The following is a 15,178-nucleotide window of genomic DNA, read 5'->3' on the forward strand; positions in this document are numbered from 1 at the left end:
GCCTGGGTGGCACAGCGGTTAAGCGTCTACCTTCGGCTCAGGGCGTGATCCCGGCGTTCTGGGATCGAGCCCCACGTCAGGCTCCTCCGCTGGGAGCCTGCTTCTTCCTCTCCCACTCCCCCTGCTTGTGTTCCCTCTCTCGCTGGCTGTCTCTATCTCTGTCGAATAAATAAATAAAATCTTAAAAAAAAAAAAAAGAATCTCATCACTTTCTTCTTTTCCACGGGTAGATGGCTGAATCACTGTACCAGTCCACTGAAGTATTTTAGAATCTCCAGCTGACAAAGAGAAACCAGCTCTCATAAGCCATCTGGTCCAATGTTCCCTTTGTCCAAAAGGACACCTCAAGGCCTAGAGAGAAACATTAGTGATAAAACTAGAGATAGAGTCTGGGTACCTGGGTGGCTCAGTCAGCTGAGCATCTGACTTTGGCTCAGGTCATGATCTCAGGGTCCTGAGACCTGAGCCCCACATAGGGCTCCTCTCGGTGGGGAGTCTCTGCCCCTCCTCCTGCTTGTGCTCTTTCTCTTTCTGCTTAAATTTTAAGATTTTTAAGTAAAATCTTAAAAAAAAAAAAAACCACCTAGAGACAGAGCCTAAATTGCTTGACCCTAGACTAATCACCCTGCCCATTGTTACTTGAGCCACTCGCCCACTTACCTGTTACATAAAAGGCGGTCACATTTTTGGTGTCTGTGATAAAGAGATGTTTTCTTGGATTCCCAAACCTAGGCCATCCCCAGGGGTACTCAAGATCGGGGTGGGGAAGAGGCTTACAGGGGCTTAAAATTCCCAAGATGTGTTGGTCTGTGGGAAGAGATTTTATCCCCTAATAGGAAACAGAGAAGGTTTGGAATGTGTTTGAACAGAGTCAATATTTTTGGAAAAATACAAAGAAGAGGCCACAATCTCAAGGAAATTGTGAAACCAAAGGGTCAGAAAAATATAGTGGAGAACAGAGCAAAAGGACTTTTTGCAACACAGTCCCAAGTGTCCAGTCAGAGGATGATTTTTGTTTCAGCCCAGTGGTGAAAGGAGGTGCTCCACTGTATAGAGAATTGATCTTGAAGCCACCAGCTCCAGCTGAGCAGGTCCGGTTCTGGTTTTCTGTGCCCCAAAGTTTTCTGAACGTACTGCATGTGTAATTGTCCTCTCAGTTTATCATGATCTAGTGGCTTAACTTTCCTTTTGTCTTTCACTTTTCCTCACAAGTTTGCCTTGTGCCCAGATGCCAAGAGGCAAAGATAAGTACGTTTGCGTCAGTGCCAACCTAGGTGAGCCCACAAACTTGTCAATAACTTCTCATGAGAACCCAGTAAATAGGTATGTCTATCCTATTTTCCAGATAAGAAACTCAGGTTCATATACGTGAGCTTTCCCTGGGTCACACAACACATAAAAGGCAGGACTTTTTGAATACATGTCCTTTGGATGCCAACACACCGGCCGTGACAAGTACATGAGAACTCAGATTTTGTCCTCAGAAAAACCTGTGTTCAGATTCTGACTCGATTATGCTGTACTAGTTGTATATTCTCAGACATGTTATTTAACTTTTTAGCTTCACGGTCCCTGTAGCAAAATGACAATTATACACTTACCCACTGAAGAACACAGTTTTGAACGCGCAAGTCCACTTACACAAAGATTACTTTTCAGTAAAAACAGCACAGTGCTATAAATGTATTCTCTCCTTCTTAGTAATTTCACTTTTTTTGAAGATTTATTTATTTGAGAGAGAGAGAGAGAGAAAGCACGCATGCATGCCGGGAGAGGGGCAAATGAGAGGGAAAATCCTGAGCAGACTTCCCGCTGAGCATGGAGCCCCACGTAGGCTCAGTCTCAGGACCCTGAGATCATGACCTGAGCAGAAATCAAGAGTCAGACGCTTAACCCCGTGAGCCACCCCTTAACCCACCCCTCTTCCTCATGATTTTCTCAATAACATTTTCTCTAGCTTACTTTATTGTAAGAATACAATACATAATACATGTGACATACAAAATATGTGCTACTTGACTATTTAAGCTATTGGTAAGTCTTCAAGACAACAGTAAACTATTCATAGTTAAGTTGCTGAGGGGGTCAAAAGTTGTATGAGGATTTTCAACCGAGTGGGGGTCGGCGCACTGAACCACCGTGTTCTTCAAGGGTCAACTGTACTGAGATATGTATTAGGGTTATTATGAGAACTGGATGGGAAAGTTTTTGTAAAGCTTTTAGCATAATACTTGAAACAAAGTAACAGTAAATAAATAACATCTATTATTACTACAATTATAGTTATAAAATACACTGCTTCAAAGCTAAGTCCGATGTTTGGTTTCCCTGTTTTTTTCGTTTTTTTTTTTAAGGTAATTTTATTATCTTTCCACAGAGATAGACACGTAATCATCAAGACGGTGAGTAACTCGGCACAGCATAAAATGGAAGGTTCAGCTACTCAGGATTTCAAAGAAACCTCAAGCGGCAAAATGACATTTCCCTTAACAAACTTAAAAAGTCACCGAAACCACAATTCACTTGCACTTAGCTTTGAGGCAGTATATTTTAATCCTGTTAATTATTAGTAAAATTTCCTAAAAGGTAGCATTTCATATACTATCGTATATTGACTTTTTCCAAGCCTCAGACTAGCACACATTCTTTTAAAACCTATGATCAATCAAATGTACTCTTAAAACAACCTGTACTCTGGATTCAATTAATTCTCCAGCTTTTCCACCAGCTTCCAATAGTTCTCTTGTAGTCCTGTTTTCTTATCTCAAAGTTTAAAACTACCAGTATTCTTAAATGGTATTCCTCACATGCCACAAATCTTTTACGTTCTGCCTTTTTCCCTATCTAATTCCATCGCTCTGATACAGGACATCCCTGCACTGCTCCCACATACTCACATAGAAGGGTTACGTTTCTCATCGGATGGATTCACATTATAACTGGACACACACTCATCTCCCGCAATGATCTACAACCCACTTGAAGGTCGAGAAAATGTTTTCCCCATCTTCCCATCTCCTAAAAGAGCTTGGAAAATTCTTTAACTGCTGATTGGGAAGGTAGTATAGTTTCATGTAAATTAAAACTGAACATTTTTACTAAGACTCTCTTTTTTGTTTGGTTTCCTGCAGCATTTATTGATTTGAAGGGGATCATATCATCTGGTCATTCATGCTGTTCATGTAGCATCTCTCCCAGGGGGACGCCTTCCTTCTCTGTGTCACTGAGGAAACTGAGTGGCCCTGCTACCCCAGGCTCTCTCAAAGCAGAAACATCTTTACTGAGAACGCAGGACTGAAGAAAAACCAGTATGGGCTTCCGAATGATTGGTTTGGGGACAGACATGGATGTCAGCGTGTGACGCCCACATGTTGCTTCATGCAGCACCCTTTCACGTGGGGGGACCCTGCCTGGACTTTTGATTTCATTGCTCTTGTTTTCCTTTACTTAATTGTTTCTATCCTCTCCCCATCTTTCTCCTTTTATTTCTGTATCTCCCTTTGGTGGGTTCTGAATGTTTGTATCCTCCTGAAACTCCTATGTTGAAACCTAGTCCCCAAGGTGATGGTATCAGGAGGCGGGCATTTGGGTAGCGATTAGGTCGTGAAGGCAGAGTCCTCCTGTATGGGATTAGTGACCTTGTATTAGTGACGCTAGAAAGCTTCCTGGCCGCTTGGTTACAGCAAAGCAGGACTCTCACCAGACACCAGCCCAATCAGTGGGTGCCATGACCTTGGCCTCGCAGCCTCCAGAACCCGGAGAGAGAAATCTTTGCTGTTTATAAGCCACGCAACCCTGTTGCACCAGCCCGAACAGACTAGGGCACCCTCTAACTCTCTCTCTGTCTCAGTCTCTATGTTATTTCTTCTCTCCCAGGACACCTTCTTATTTATAGTCCCCACTTTTCAGACTTCTTCTGTTTAGCGTTTGAATCAAGCTGTTCTCTAAGATTACGCATGACACAGAGCTAACCCCAAGAAAACTAAGAGTTGCAGGGAATTACTTTTAAATGATTGAGTTTGGGTACACTCCAAGTAGAAAGAGCCATAAGTTAATTCTGGAGTCTGGAGTTTAGAACTAAAAAGTGTTAGTTTGTACTGTTAAAGCAATCTGTCCTATCACGTTCAGTTGATAAGTAGAGAGAAGCCAGAACCTCTGCTCTTTCATACAAGCTGAATTAGTGTGCCCACAAGGGAGGGCCAGCTATAGGATATGAGCCCAGTGATTTGCATCTTGGAGAAAGCAATTCTATTTCCAATGGGTTTCCCCTCATAAAAGGTGTCAAATTATAGCCAAACATTTTCATTTTCATAAATATCATGATCAGTGAGCACATTGCTTACTAACCTGTATTGTCAAAAACTTGATTTAGACTTGTCTCACCTTAATGTGCACCTATCTTAAATATGGCTAAATATTTAAATCAGTGGTTCTCAGTGTGTAGTGATTTTGACCCCCAAGAAACACTTTGCAATGTATGAAGACTTTTTTTTCTCTTTTTTTTTGGTCACAGCTGGGAGGGCTTGAATGTGTCGCTACTGCTACCTAGTAGGCAAGGACCAGGGACGCTGCCAACTGTCCCAAAATGCACAGGACAGCCCATCGCAACAAAGAGTTACTCACCCCAAAATATCAGTAAGCCAAGATTTGGAAACTCCAGCTTAAATGCCTACTGAAACCTTGCAGACTCCACTGCACAAGCGAGTCCTTGGCAATCCTATAGAAACAATGATTGACTGTGAAGGTCTCTGTCCCTGATGCCATTTCTAAATGCCATGTACTAGAATCAAATGCTGATTGTTGATCCTGGATTCAATCTAAAAAATATTATTAAGAAACTGCTCTTGCTTCAGTGGGGAAATAATTAGTATGGTCTTCTGGGTTAGTCTTTGATCCTATAATTTGAGGTCATTCTTTTAAAAACAGCCAAATCTGGTATTAAGGTAATTCACTGTGTCTGGAGTCCTGATTATGTGTTGATTTCTTCATGCAAGCCTATTGATCTTGGCAGAGTAAGAGCTAAAAATTTAGTATTCAAGCAGGAAAAATAAATCAGAATTGGCTCACTTAACGTTTCTGTGATTGAAGGCTTGTTAACAGTTTTTCTGTTTTGCTTTGGATTTGTTTATTTCATTATATCGCTTGCTTTTCTCCAGTCCCTTCCTGAGTTCCAGTCTAATTACACTGCAATCCTCCGCAGTATCCCATTACTTGCACAAAAACTGAATCCACTCTTTGCAGATAATGAATTCCAGTAGGATCATTCTGATACCCCTGAACGCCTGGAAAATCTGACATCTTGAGTCTCTCTCTCTCTCTCTCTGGCTCTAGTCCTTCATTTCCCTTCCAAAGAAGAGGCTTTGCCTCATTCATTTTCATTAGGCGTATTGGGGAAGATCACTAACCCAGGTCCCCATTCCCGAGTTTTTCTTAGAAGTGGGCAGAATAATAGTTCAGGGAATAACATTACTTAAGGGAGCTTTTATTTTCCGGGTTTATTCCATTTAGCAAACGGTATGTTTCACTTTAATTTGGTTGAGTTTGTGTTTTCAGTGTGAGTCTTACAAACAGTGGTCATCGGCAATGTCACAGAAGTAGGACTCGAGGTTCTTGGATTCTAATCCTGGCTCTTCCATTAAATTGCTGGATAAATTTGGACAACCTGATTCTCCTTCAGGCTCTATTTTCCCATCTGTAAAATGGGATGGTTGGAACACTGATGTTCCATGAATGTGGCAGTAAGCCCCTGCAGAAAGATGGGGAGCTGGAAGGGGAAGGGAACATCTTCCCAACATACGCCCAAGACCTGCACGAGGAATATGGGGGAAAGAGACATAAAAAAAGTTTCATGGAAGTAGATGCCAATGTCTGTGTATGAAATTAAACAAGAGGCTCTATGGCCTTCATTTCATTGGAGCCAGAAACCAGACATTGACTCTACCACTACCTGCTTTTCTCTCTATCAACCCCCTCAACCTTCTCCTTTTCAGATGTGATTGCACTGTGTGGATCACTGACAGGAAAAGGAATCAGGGAGGAGAGGCAGAAAGAGAGAACTAAGTATAGAAAAAAAAGTAAAGCAGAAAGGGGTGTGGTCAGGTCAGCTTCTTCCGACAATAGTCTGCAACCCTCTTCAGTCCTGAAAACCAAAAATCATACACTCAGCACTAAAGCGCATCAAATCACTTTTCAAAAAATGTGTTTGGGCCATTTGGCAAATGAGGGTTAGCTCTCATGGAAATTACATAGCTAGGAAGTCAGACAGCAGCAAAGGAGGGATGGATAAAAGGACAGCAAAAGAATTATAGGAGAAAAGCTGAATGGAAAAAAAGACAGGAGAAATTATTTTTCCTAATGAGAAATGCAAAATTTTCCACCAGACAACTATGACTCTTGGCTGAGTGGCCTACGTATCATGTGAATGAAAATGCAGGGTGGGCAGGGCTGCCCAGGAAGTTCTGCCCTGTGTCTGCTTTGCCTCTGAAGACAACAGGTCCATTGCAGGTCTCAGCTGCACCACCGATTCACCAGACCGCCCTTCGGGAGGTCGCCATGCCCATTACATAGAGTCTGGAAAGAGCACTGGCCATAGATTAGAACACCAACACTCTCCACCCAGCTCCACCTACTGACCCTTCCTGATTTGTCATGGGAACTCTGAGGTCAGTGTCATCAGTTATTAAGTAGGGACAGACTTCATGATTGCTAAAGGTCCTTCAAGCTGTAGCATTATATAGTTCCGCTCAATAGTACCTGTTGCCCTTGCTAAACCACACTGCTTGAGTAAAATACTTAGCCCTCTCCCCCAGCTCTAAGATCTGTAAGTGATTCAAAGAAATCCAGTTTATTTAATTCCTTGGCAATACAAAGGGACCATTATAGCAAATTTTCATTTTAGGTGAACCCGCCCGCCCTTCAGAATGAGTCAAGCTTACCCCACGAAGCAAGCTGACATTTTATTAAACTTTCCCAAAAGAATTCCACACAGCTATCCCTTCGGAGTTTATCAGTGAGCAAATGCTATTAGTGACAGAACACATTCGATTCTCAGAGATGGGGTCTGTGAAGAGAGACAAGCAGTTTATTGCTTTCCTTTATTAAAACCTGTGAAGGAATCCCTGATTCACAGGACTAAGGAGAAAATTTGTAAGCAGCTGCTACTCTCATCGAATTGAATTTTAAAGCCTCTGTGGCACTTACCATTTGTAATCTCAGTGGAGGACCGCTGAAGAGATAGCAGGGCCTCCAAATGGCCAGCGCCCTCCGGGAGATGACTAAGATTCTGATTCCTTGGCTCACAGGGCCTAAAAGCTGCTAGACAAACAACCTCCCATGTTTCCTTCCCAAGAAATGGGACAGAAAGATGGTACTAGTGGATTTTGATGACTCAAGCATTAAAAAAGCTCAATTGTGAGACCAAAAAAAAAAAAAAGGCCTCACCCCCAGAGGAAAAAATCCCTAAGACAATTTCAGAAAAGCTCTTTCAAGAAGACATAAAGTCAACTGCCGATTTGAAATAATTTGGGGACAAAATGTACATAGTCTACATATCGGTAAAAAAAAAAAAAAGATTTTAAAATGGGATACAAAAAAGATTTTTATTCTGAACTAACAGTTGTGACCTAGGGTTTCCATTTTTTGTTTGTTTTGTTAAGGCATTCATCTAGAAAGAAAAAAAAGTTGATAAAGCAGATTAAAAGTGGAAAAAGTTCCTTGAGTTTTCTTTTCTTTTCTTTTTTTTCTTTTCTAGAAACCACTAATAAAATAGATTATGGTCAAGAAAAAGGGAGTTTAGGGAGATGACTTCAGGAGGGAGATAGGATTGCCTAACTTAATTGCTATTTCCTTCCCCCCCACCCCCCCTTTAATCCTGAGAAGAAAAACAAAGGTCAAATGGCCCAAAGCACCAACTCAGAAACAAAACAGGCGGGGGCAAGCTTGTTTTAAGTAAAAAAAAATAAATAAGCGCCACTAGTTTTTTCTGTTTGTTTTTTGTTTTTTTATTGAATGGCTGGGAACAGTGGGAGAAAAAGAGTCACTGTCAAAGTATTCCTGATGACCAAGCACAGAGATAAGGGAAAGAACGATTTTCTTAAATCTGTTGAAATGCAACAAATGTACGTAAAGCCGGCACAACGTGTCAAGGGCTTTCTGAACCATAGCTTTAAGTAATAATTAAATTAGGAAAGAACGATGGAGGGGAAAGGAACAGAGTTCTGCAACATTAGCCGGAGCTTACAAGTAGAAGAGAGTAAGAAGTCAAGGAATCTAGCCTTTCTGTAACTTTCTCCAGCATCTGACCAGCAAGGAAACCAAATAACTAGTGTGAGAACACCTCCTGCTGCCACTCAGAGACCTTTCCCCACAATATTTCACACACAAGAAACCAAGCTATCCTTCATTCAACAAACATACACTGAGCACTTATTGCTACTGACCTCTGTTTTAGATATTTGGGGGGGGTATAGATGCTGAGGACCAACCCAGACCTATGGTACCTAAATCTCTAATTTTAAATCATATTTTTAACGTGCAGATGATTAATAATAATCATTCATCTAATAATTATCCAGATCTGGAAACTCCCACTTTAGGAGATTTACGAAAATGACAAAGACAGTTCTTTGATGTCAAGGAGCTCTCGTAAGTGATAGGCAAGTACATGAATTCTCAAAAAACAAAGTTAAAAATGAAACATGTTATGAGAGGAAGGAATTCCTTGCTGTGGACATTCAAAGGAGGCAGAAAAGGTGTTCTCTTGGGAGTGGCAGAGGGCGTGAAGGAGGGCCTCACAGAAACAGGTATATCTGTGTTGGGACAGTTACCATTTGAACGTGTACAGAAGGAGAAGTAAAAAGCTGGGGCGCCTGGGTGGCACAGCGGTGAAGCGTCTGCCTTCGGCTCAGGGCGTGATCCCGGCGTTGTGGGATCGAGCCCCACATCAGGCTCCTCCGCTAGGAGCCTGCTTCTTCCTCTCCCACTCCCCCTGCTTGTGTTCCCTCTCTCGCTGGCTGTCTCTCTCTCTGTCGAATAAATAAATAAAATCTTTAAAAAAAAAAAAGGAGAAGGAAAAAGCTATTATAACTAATAATAAGAAGAAACAAGTCTCCATTGTGTTTTGAGAAATAGGCCCTGTCCCGAGTACCTACATCAATGTTCTCTTAAATCTAACCTAAACCAATCAGGTAAGGCCTATTATCTCCCCATGCTGCACATGGAGAAAGCAAACCTCAGAAAGTTCATGTGATTTGTTCACGGTCACACAGCCAGAGATTCAGGAGGTAAATTTCAATTCTAGATCTCTCCCACGGCAGAGCCCACCTGCCTCCTAGAGAATAAACAAAGCCCAGGGGTGCAAAAGTATCAGATGGAGAAGACCAAGCCACCATTGTCCCCTCTGGCTGGAGGGTGAGAGTGGGGGAGACAGCGCCAGGAAGGTTAAGGGGGAGCCAGGCTGTGGATGCTGCATTCAACTATGTGGCTTTATAAGGCAGCAAGGAGAAACCGCTAAAGGTTTCTGAGCAGAGAATACTATGAAGAAAGTTCTATCTTAGGCTTCAGGCTATGAATCATGAGTTAGATCTCACAATCTGAAATGGTAAAAATCGAGGCTTGAAGAGTCTCACCCTGCATTTAATCAGAAAGGCGTGGCTTAGGAACCAAATGGAACTTCTGCCTCATAGCTGTGCAGACAAATTCCCAACATGCCAGTTCTCGAGGAATATTCTATGGAGCAGAGCTTAAGATAAATGCAGTGAGTATCTGTTACACCACAGGACAAGGACCTACTCATCCCCGGAGCTGTCCAAATCTGGCAGAAGGATAGCCCTGGGGACTGCAGCAGTCCCTGGGACCTGAGGAGACCCAGTGGGGGCAGAGGGCACAGCGCAGGCATGGGCATCAGTTACTGGCAAAGGCCAGATTCCCGACTGTCAGTCCTGTGCTCATTTCATCAAATCATGTTGGCTCTGCCATTAAATATGTTACACTGAATGAGCCCCTTTCCCTCTCCGGCTCTTCCTTTCCTCCTCAGTGAAACGAGAAACTGGGCTTGCTGGGACTCGGATTTCGTAATTCTCAATACATCTTCCTCTCTAACACACCAGTAGAAAGGACCTGCTTCCATCCGCGGCTCCCTAACTGGGATACAGTGGAGGAGCAGGCTCCCGAGAGCTTCTACGGTTGGTAGATCCTGACATGCTCATAACTGTGCTTCCTTATCCCGAGGAAGCGCACTGGTTCTGACTGTATTATAGGAATCACAGTTCTCCAATTCTGGCTGTAAAGTCCTCGTTGAATTCAGTGTGGCCCAGGGTCATCCTTTTCAAGGGCAAACTGGATCCCTGAGGTCAAAAGTAATTCAACAATATGAGGAGCTATGCTCATCCCCGAGCACATCCGGGGACCAAGACCTTTTATCACCAGGGAGTAAACACTTCCGAATCCATACTTGTCCGAGCCTGACAGTACTCTGTTGTTATTTGAGAGTTTCATTTTACTCTCAAAGGATGGTGACTGCATGCATGGGTGCGAGCGTGCCCGCATGTGTTTATGATTAAAATTCCCAGGAAGCCAAGCAAAGACGGAAATTGTGGCGTTCTTGGCGGGGGGGGAACCATGGTACACCTTATTACACGTTCACAGAGGCACTCCTACAAACTCACCCATCAAAAACGAATTTCCAAATACAAATATCTCCTCCTGAAGAGACTACCAATTATGTAGATACAAGAAGCTTTGCTTATTAGAGTAGAGGTGAGTAGGGAGAAGATACGCACTCTGTTCTCAGAAACACTGCTGGCCAAACAGAAATTAGCACATGGGTTCACACACTGGGAGCCAAACTTCTTAAACTACATTGGTTCATCACATCACACCCAACAGTGGTGCCCATGAGTGACTAATTCCTATAACCAATCCACTGCAAAAATGTGAGGCATCTCAAACCTACAGCTTCACCTTCTTGGACCTCCGACTGGGGGACTGAAGCCGACTGACTGATCAACATAACCTTAGCAGTGATGCAAGCTTAATTACAGAACTAAAGAAACCTACATTTTAAGAGTTAACCTCATGGTTATTTACTTTTATAAGACTGGAGAGGAATGAGAAAGGAAAATCTCCCCAAGATGTGTGACAGAACTATCAGCAGGGCTGCCAACCTCACATCTGAGACTCCTGGGAAGACTGTACGATGGGGACCAAAAGCAACCACCCACATTCTATTCTGGGAACTGGCTCAGGATATCTTGGGCTGCCAGGTACTTAAGGTCTCCTTCCTCTCTGCTATCAACTGATTTCTCTAAGACCACCAAAAATTAGGCCACTCATCAAAAAAAAAAAAAAATCAGATTTATACTTACTGCTTGGTTTAGCAAATTCATCAAGGGGCAAAAGCAAGCAAAAGACAAATCCTGGAAAGGATTCAGACTTGAGCCTTATTTCTTACCCAAGATATTAGTCTAGTGAACCCCAGCCTCTCAGCCATAGCACTGGGACTTAAGGGTTCTTCTCAGTTGTGATTTCCTGAACTCCACAAACAACTGCACATGTCTAGAGTGTCCTTCCCACACTTCCCGCACGTGGATCTGTACATGGTGTGTATTTTTGCCAGGCTAGAAATGCAGCCTGTCCTATTGGCTAAAGCTACGGGAGGCCAACCCACAAAGCTGCCACTTCGGCAGGTGTAGAGGAGACACTGATGCACGGACATAAAAAGCCAGAAAGCGGAAGGCTGGAGGGAGAAAGTGTAAATTCAGAACAGCATGGATTGCAAGGGGGTGGGTTTCCAGAAACACAGACTAAATTCTCTCTGCTGACGCATCCAGATGGATCTTCAAAATTGCGGATGTGCATTAAATGCCCATATAGACCGTATTCCTCCTGACACTAACTTCAAGCGGGATGAATCCACCCACCCACACACAAAATCCGAAGGAGAGTACTGGGCATCTGCAGTCAAATAAGTCACTCCAATGCTTACCTCCAGAAATCGGAAGCCCTCTACTAAAGGACGCAGAGTCAGCACTGCGGGTATTACTTTCAGTGAGATTGCTCCACACAGGTCCACCTCTCCCACCGCACGATTTTCTTTAACTTTTGATCTTTGTTTTGTAGGTGCAGAGAATAGAGGATAGCTAATTTGTTCCAGAGCAAGTCAACATTTAACTCTGCTTTATGGGGATGTTTTCTTGTAAATTTCAGAGAAAAGGTGCAGACTGAAGTGTAAGAGGGATGACGGAGTGGAGAAGGAAGAGAAACGGGGGTGAGGTTAGACCGAGAAATGAAGCGAGAGACTTTATACTAGACCCAGCTCTGCCAAAGCCTCTGAAATTAGTGCTGAAAGGGTACTTTCAACATCTCATTGATGCAGTCCTCTTTTCCACAGACAAGCTGATGCCCAAGGAGCTAATGGCTTGTGCAGGTTCCACCTAATGTTAGTTACAGAGCCTGGGCCATCAGATACCTAGATACACAAACAGGGGGCAGGCAGGTTCAAGGAGACCCACACTGAAAGGTTAAGGAGCAGAGCGCCGGCTCGGGGGCTGGGGTGGTGGGGAGGGCTCGAGAGCGCGTCCCGGAGTCGCAGGGGGCGTTAGCTGTGCGCTCTGCGTACCTTGATGTAGGCCCGCTGCAGGTAGTTGTAGGGCACTCTGCGCTGGAAGTCGCTGCGCACATCCTCGCTGACGCGGTGGCGGGACGCGGGGCCCCCGAGGCGCTGGCTCTGGCAGCTCCGGTAGCAGCGCGCCCGCTCCAGCAGCGCGCGGAAGAAGGGCAGCTCCGCCGCGGGGCCAGCAACGGGGGGCGCAAGCGGGCGGCGCGCGGCGCAGTGGCGGGCGCAGCGCGCTCGGACCTCCCGCAGGCGCCGGTGGCTGCGCAGCGCCGCTTCCAAGTCGCGCACCGCTTGCTCGTAGTCCTCACTGTAGTAGGCGGCCACGCCGCTGGCGTAGAGCAAGTCGAAGGGCTGCAGAGGCCCGGGCTCGCGCTGCGGCTCCGGGCGCGGGCTGTCCGGGGGGCCGCCCCACAGCTGCGGCGGGAGCAGCAGCAGCAGCAGCGGCAGCGGCGCCCAGATGGGCTCCCGCATCCTCTGGCGCGGAGAGGCGCGGGACGGCCACGCTCCCAGACGGCTCCCGGCACCTGGCGTTAGGGCGCCGTCTCCCACCTTCGCGGTGAGAGCGCCGGCCCCGCCGCAATCCGGCTGCCCCGCGAGCCCCAGGTGACCGCCGGCGCTCAGCGGACTGAGAGGCGGAGGCCGGGTCGGCCGGCCGCTCTTAAAGGGACGCCCACAGCTCACACGCTCCTCCTGCTGCCCGAGCCTCCGCGAGCCGCCCGCCGGCGCTCAGCGCGCGCCCTGCAGGCCCGTACCGCGCCGCCCGCACGCCAGACGCCGCACTGCCCGGTGCCAGCCAGAGAGCGGGCACCGCTTGAGGCAGCCCAGGACGAGAGCTTTCCACGTGGGCTCCCTTGCGCGTGGCAGAATGGATGGGAATACTCCCTTTAAAGAGAGGAGGGAAATCCGGCTTATGAAGGTTAGGACTCTATCAATTTCTGGAATTTGTGCATGACCTCGCAGTTTGCAGAGTCCTTCACCTTCAGAGGAAGCCCTAAAGCTCCATCTCAGACTGGGAGGAAAGCACCAGGGGACGGCCCAGGTGCGGAGGCTTGAGGAGAAAGGCGATGAGATCAAATGTATAGAACTGTGAAAAGGCAAAAGAAACTATTCAATCCTGGGCCTATGGAATCAAAAGCTTACTGCTAGTTCCCTAGGTCCCTCCCGTGCCTTCTCATCCCACTTTGCAGGGGTGTGTGTCTGCACTGAAGCAGGGGTAGGGGCAAGAGAGAAGCAAAATCGCCCACCTTTCTGTGCATAGGCGGTATCACAGCACCTAGAGAACCTGGAGGAAAGTGAGACTGTCCTTATAGTCTGTCCGTTAGTGTACCAACTGTGTGACCTTGTGTAACTGACCTCCGTTTCCTCATCTCCTACAACAGACAAATGTCCCAACACATCAAATGGTTTTCAGATATAAATTCTTATTCTAAGGGTTGAACAAAGAGCCAGTTTAAAAACCCACTACCCCTAGGACTTAAGCAATGAACATCAATCTAGGGATGAGAAAGCTGAAAGAAACGGCTGCCAAACTCCAACGCAACTTTCGCTAGAGGCTTTCCTGTTCCTCTGCTTCTACTCTCCCATAAATACCTTCTGAGCCACGGTGTTCCCCTCTTTCCTGTTCCTTGGCTCCAAACTCGCACAGAGATTCCAGAGAGCTTACTCACTGGACCCTTGACTCCTCCAGCCTACCTCCTGAAGGCATTCCTGTGTTCTAGCGCCTGTGGCAATTTCCCCAAAGTTTTCTTGGCCACTGGGATGGTGAGCAAGAGAGAAGGGGGATGGGAAAGAGCCACACATACCATGTAGTTGATAATGAATGTTCAAAAAAAGTCTTTCGTGTGGAATCCCCACTATGCTAAGGAAGTTGCCAGTTTTATGCTCATTCCTTCATTCATTTTGTTGGGTTGACCACTCTGACCATGAACAGGCTTGGCTTTGTAATTTCAAGGGACACCAAAGAATGGTGCTGTTATTATTTTTTTCCACCAAACCTCACTCATTTTGGCTCATCCCACTGGTGGAAAAGTTCCAGTTTGGACCTGAGTGTGTCCTGAATGCTTTGAATGTTCAGTATGCCAGAATTTGCACTTGGGTCATCTGCCCAGATTTTTTCTCTAGGGATTGTCTCTCTTTTCAGATTAAGACTCAGAGTCCAGAGTTATCAGTGTACTTGTGGAAGGTTTTGAAGCACACCAGGCTAGGAAGTCCTCCTGTGTGACTGGGGATAAAGTGCCAGGAGGCTTTGGTATATATTATCCCTGCATTCTGTGTCATTTCCACATAAATGTCAATTAAATTCCTATCTTTGGATGCCTACTCTCAATTAGGTATTCTAGGGGAAGGGGAGTTGAATAAGCCAGGGTTCATATCCCTGAAACTCACAATGTTGTATAGGAGACAAACTTCCTATATGGGACTATAATCCAAGGTAGTGAGTAAGGGACAGGAAAGACTAGGTAAGGAGAGACAGGTAGGGGGCTACATGACTAGGCTCCTGCAGGGGTCTACTTAAGGAGGCTCACAGAAATCCCAGATGTGGAGAAATGTTACAGACAAGATATT

The 15,178-nt window shown here is 45.4% G+C and overlaps 1 protein-coding gene across 1 annotated transcript in view; it reads right to left on the reverse strand.

The window, feature by feature from the left end:
* P3H2 (prolyl 3-hydroxylase 2) overlaps positions 1-13,268 on the reverse strand; it is a 155,706-nt gene extending 142,438 nt beyond the window's left edge. The window contains exon 1 of the mRNA XM_026496551.4: positions 12,617-13,268. Within this exon, the coding sequence (XP_026352336.2) occupies positions 12,617-13,084 (468 nt within the window). The 5' untranslated portion in view covers positions 13,085-13,268. The remainder of the gene's footprint in view (positions 1-12,616) is intronic.
* Between the last annotated feature and the right edge of the window lie 1,910 nt (positions 13,269-15,178).

The sequence above is a fragment of the Ursus arctos genome, unplaced genomic scaffold, assembly GCF_023065955.2.
Source record: "Ursus arctos isolate Adak ecotype North America unplaced genomic scaffold, UrsArc2.0 scaffold_4, whole genome shotgun sequence".
In the NCBI taxonomy this organism is placed as follows: Eukaryota; Metazoa; Chordata; class Mammalia; order Carnivora; family Ursidae; genus Ursus; species Ursus arctos.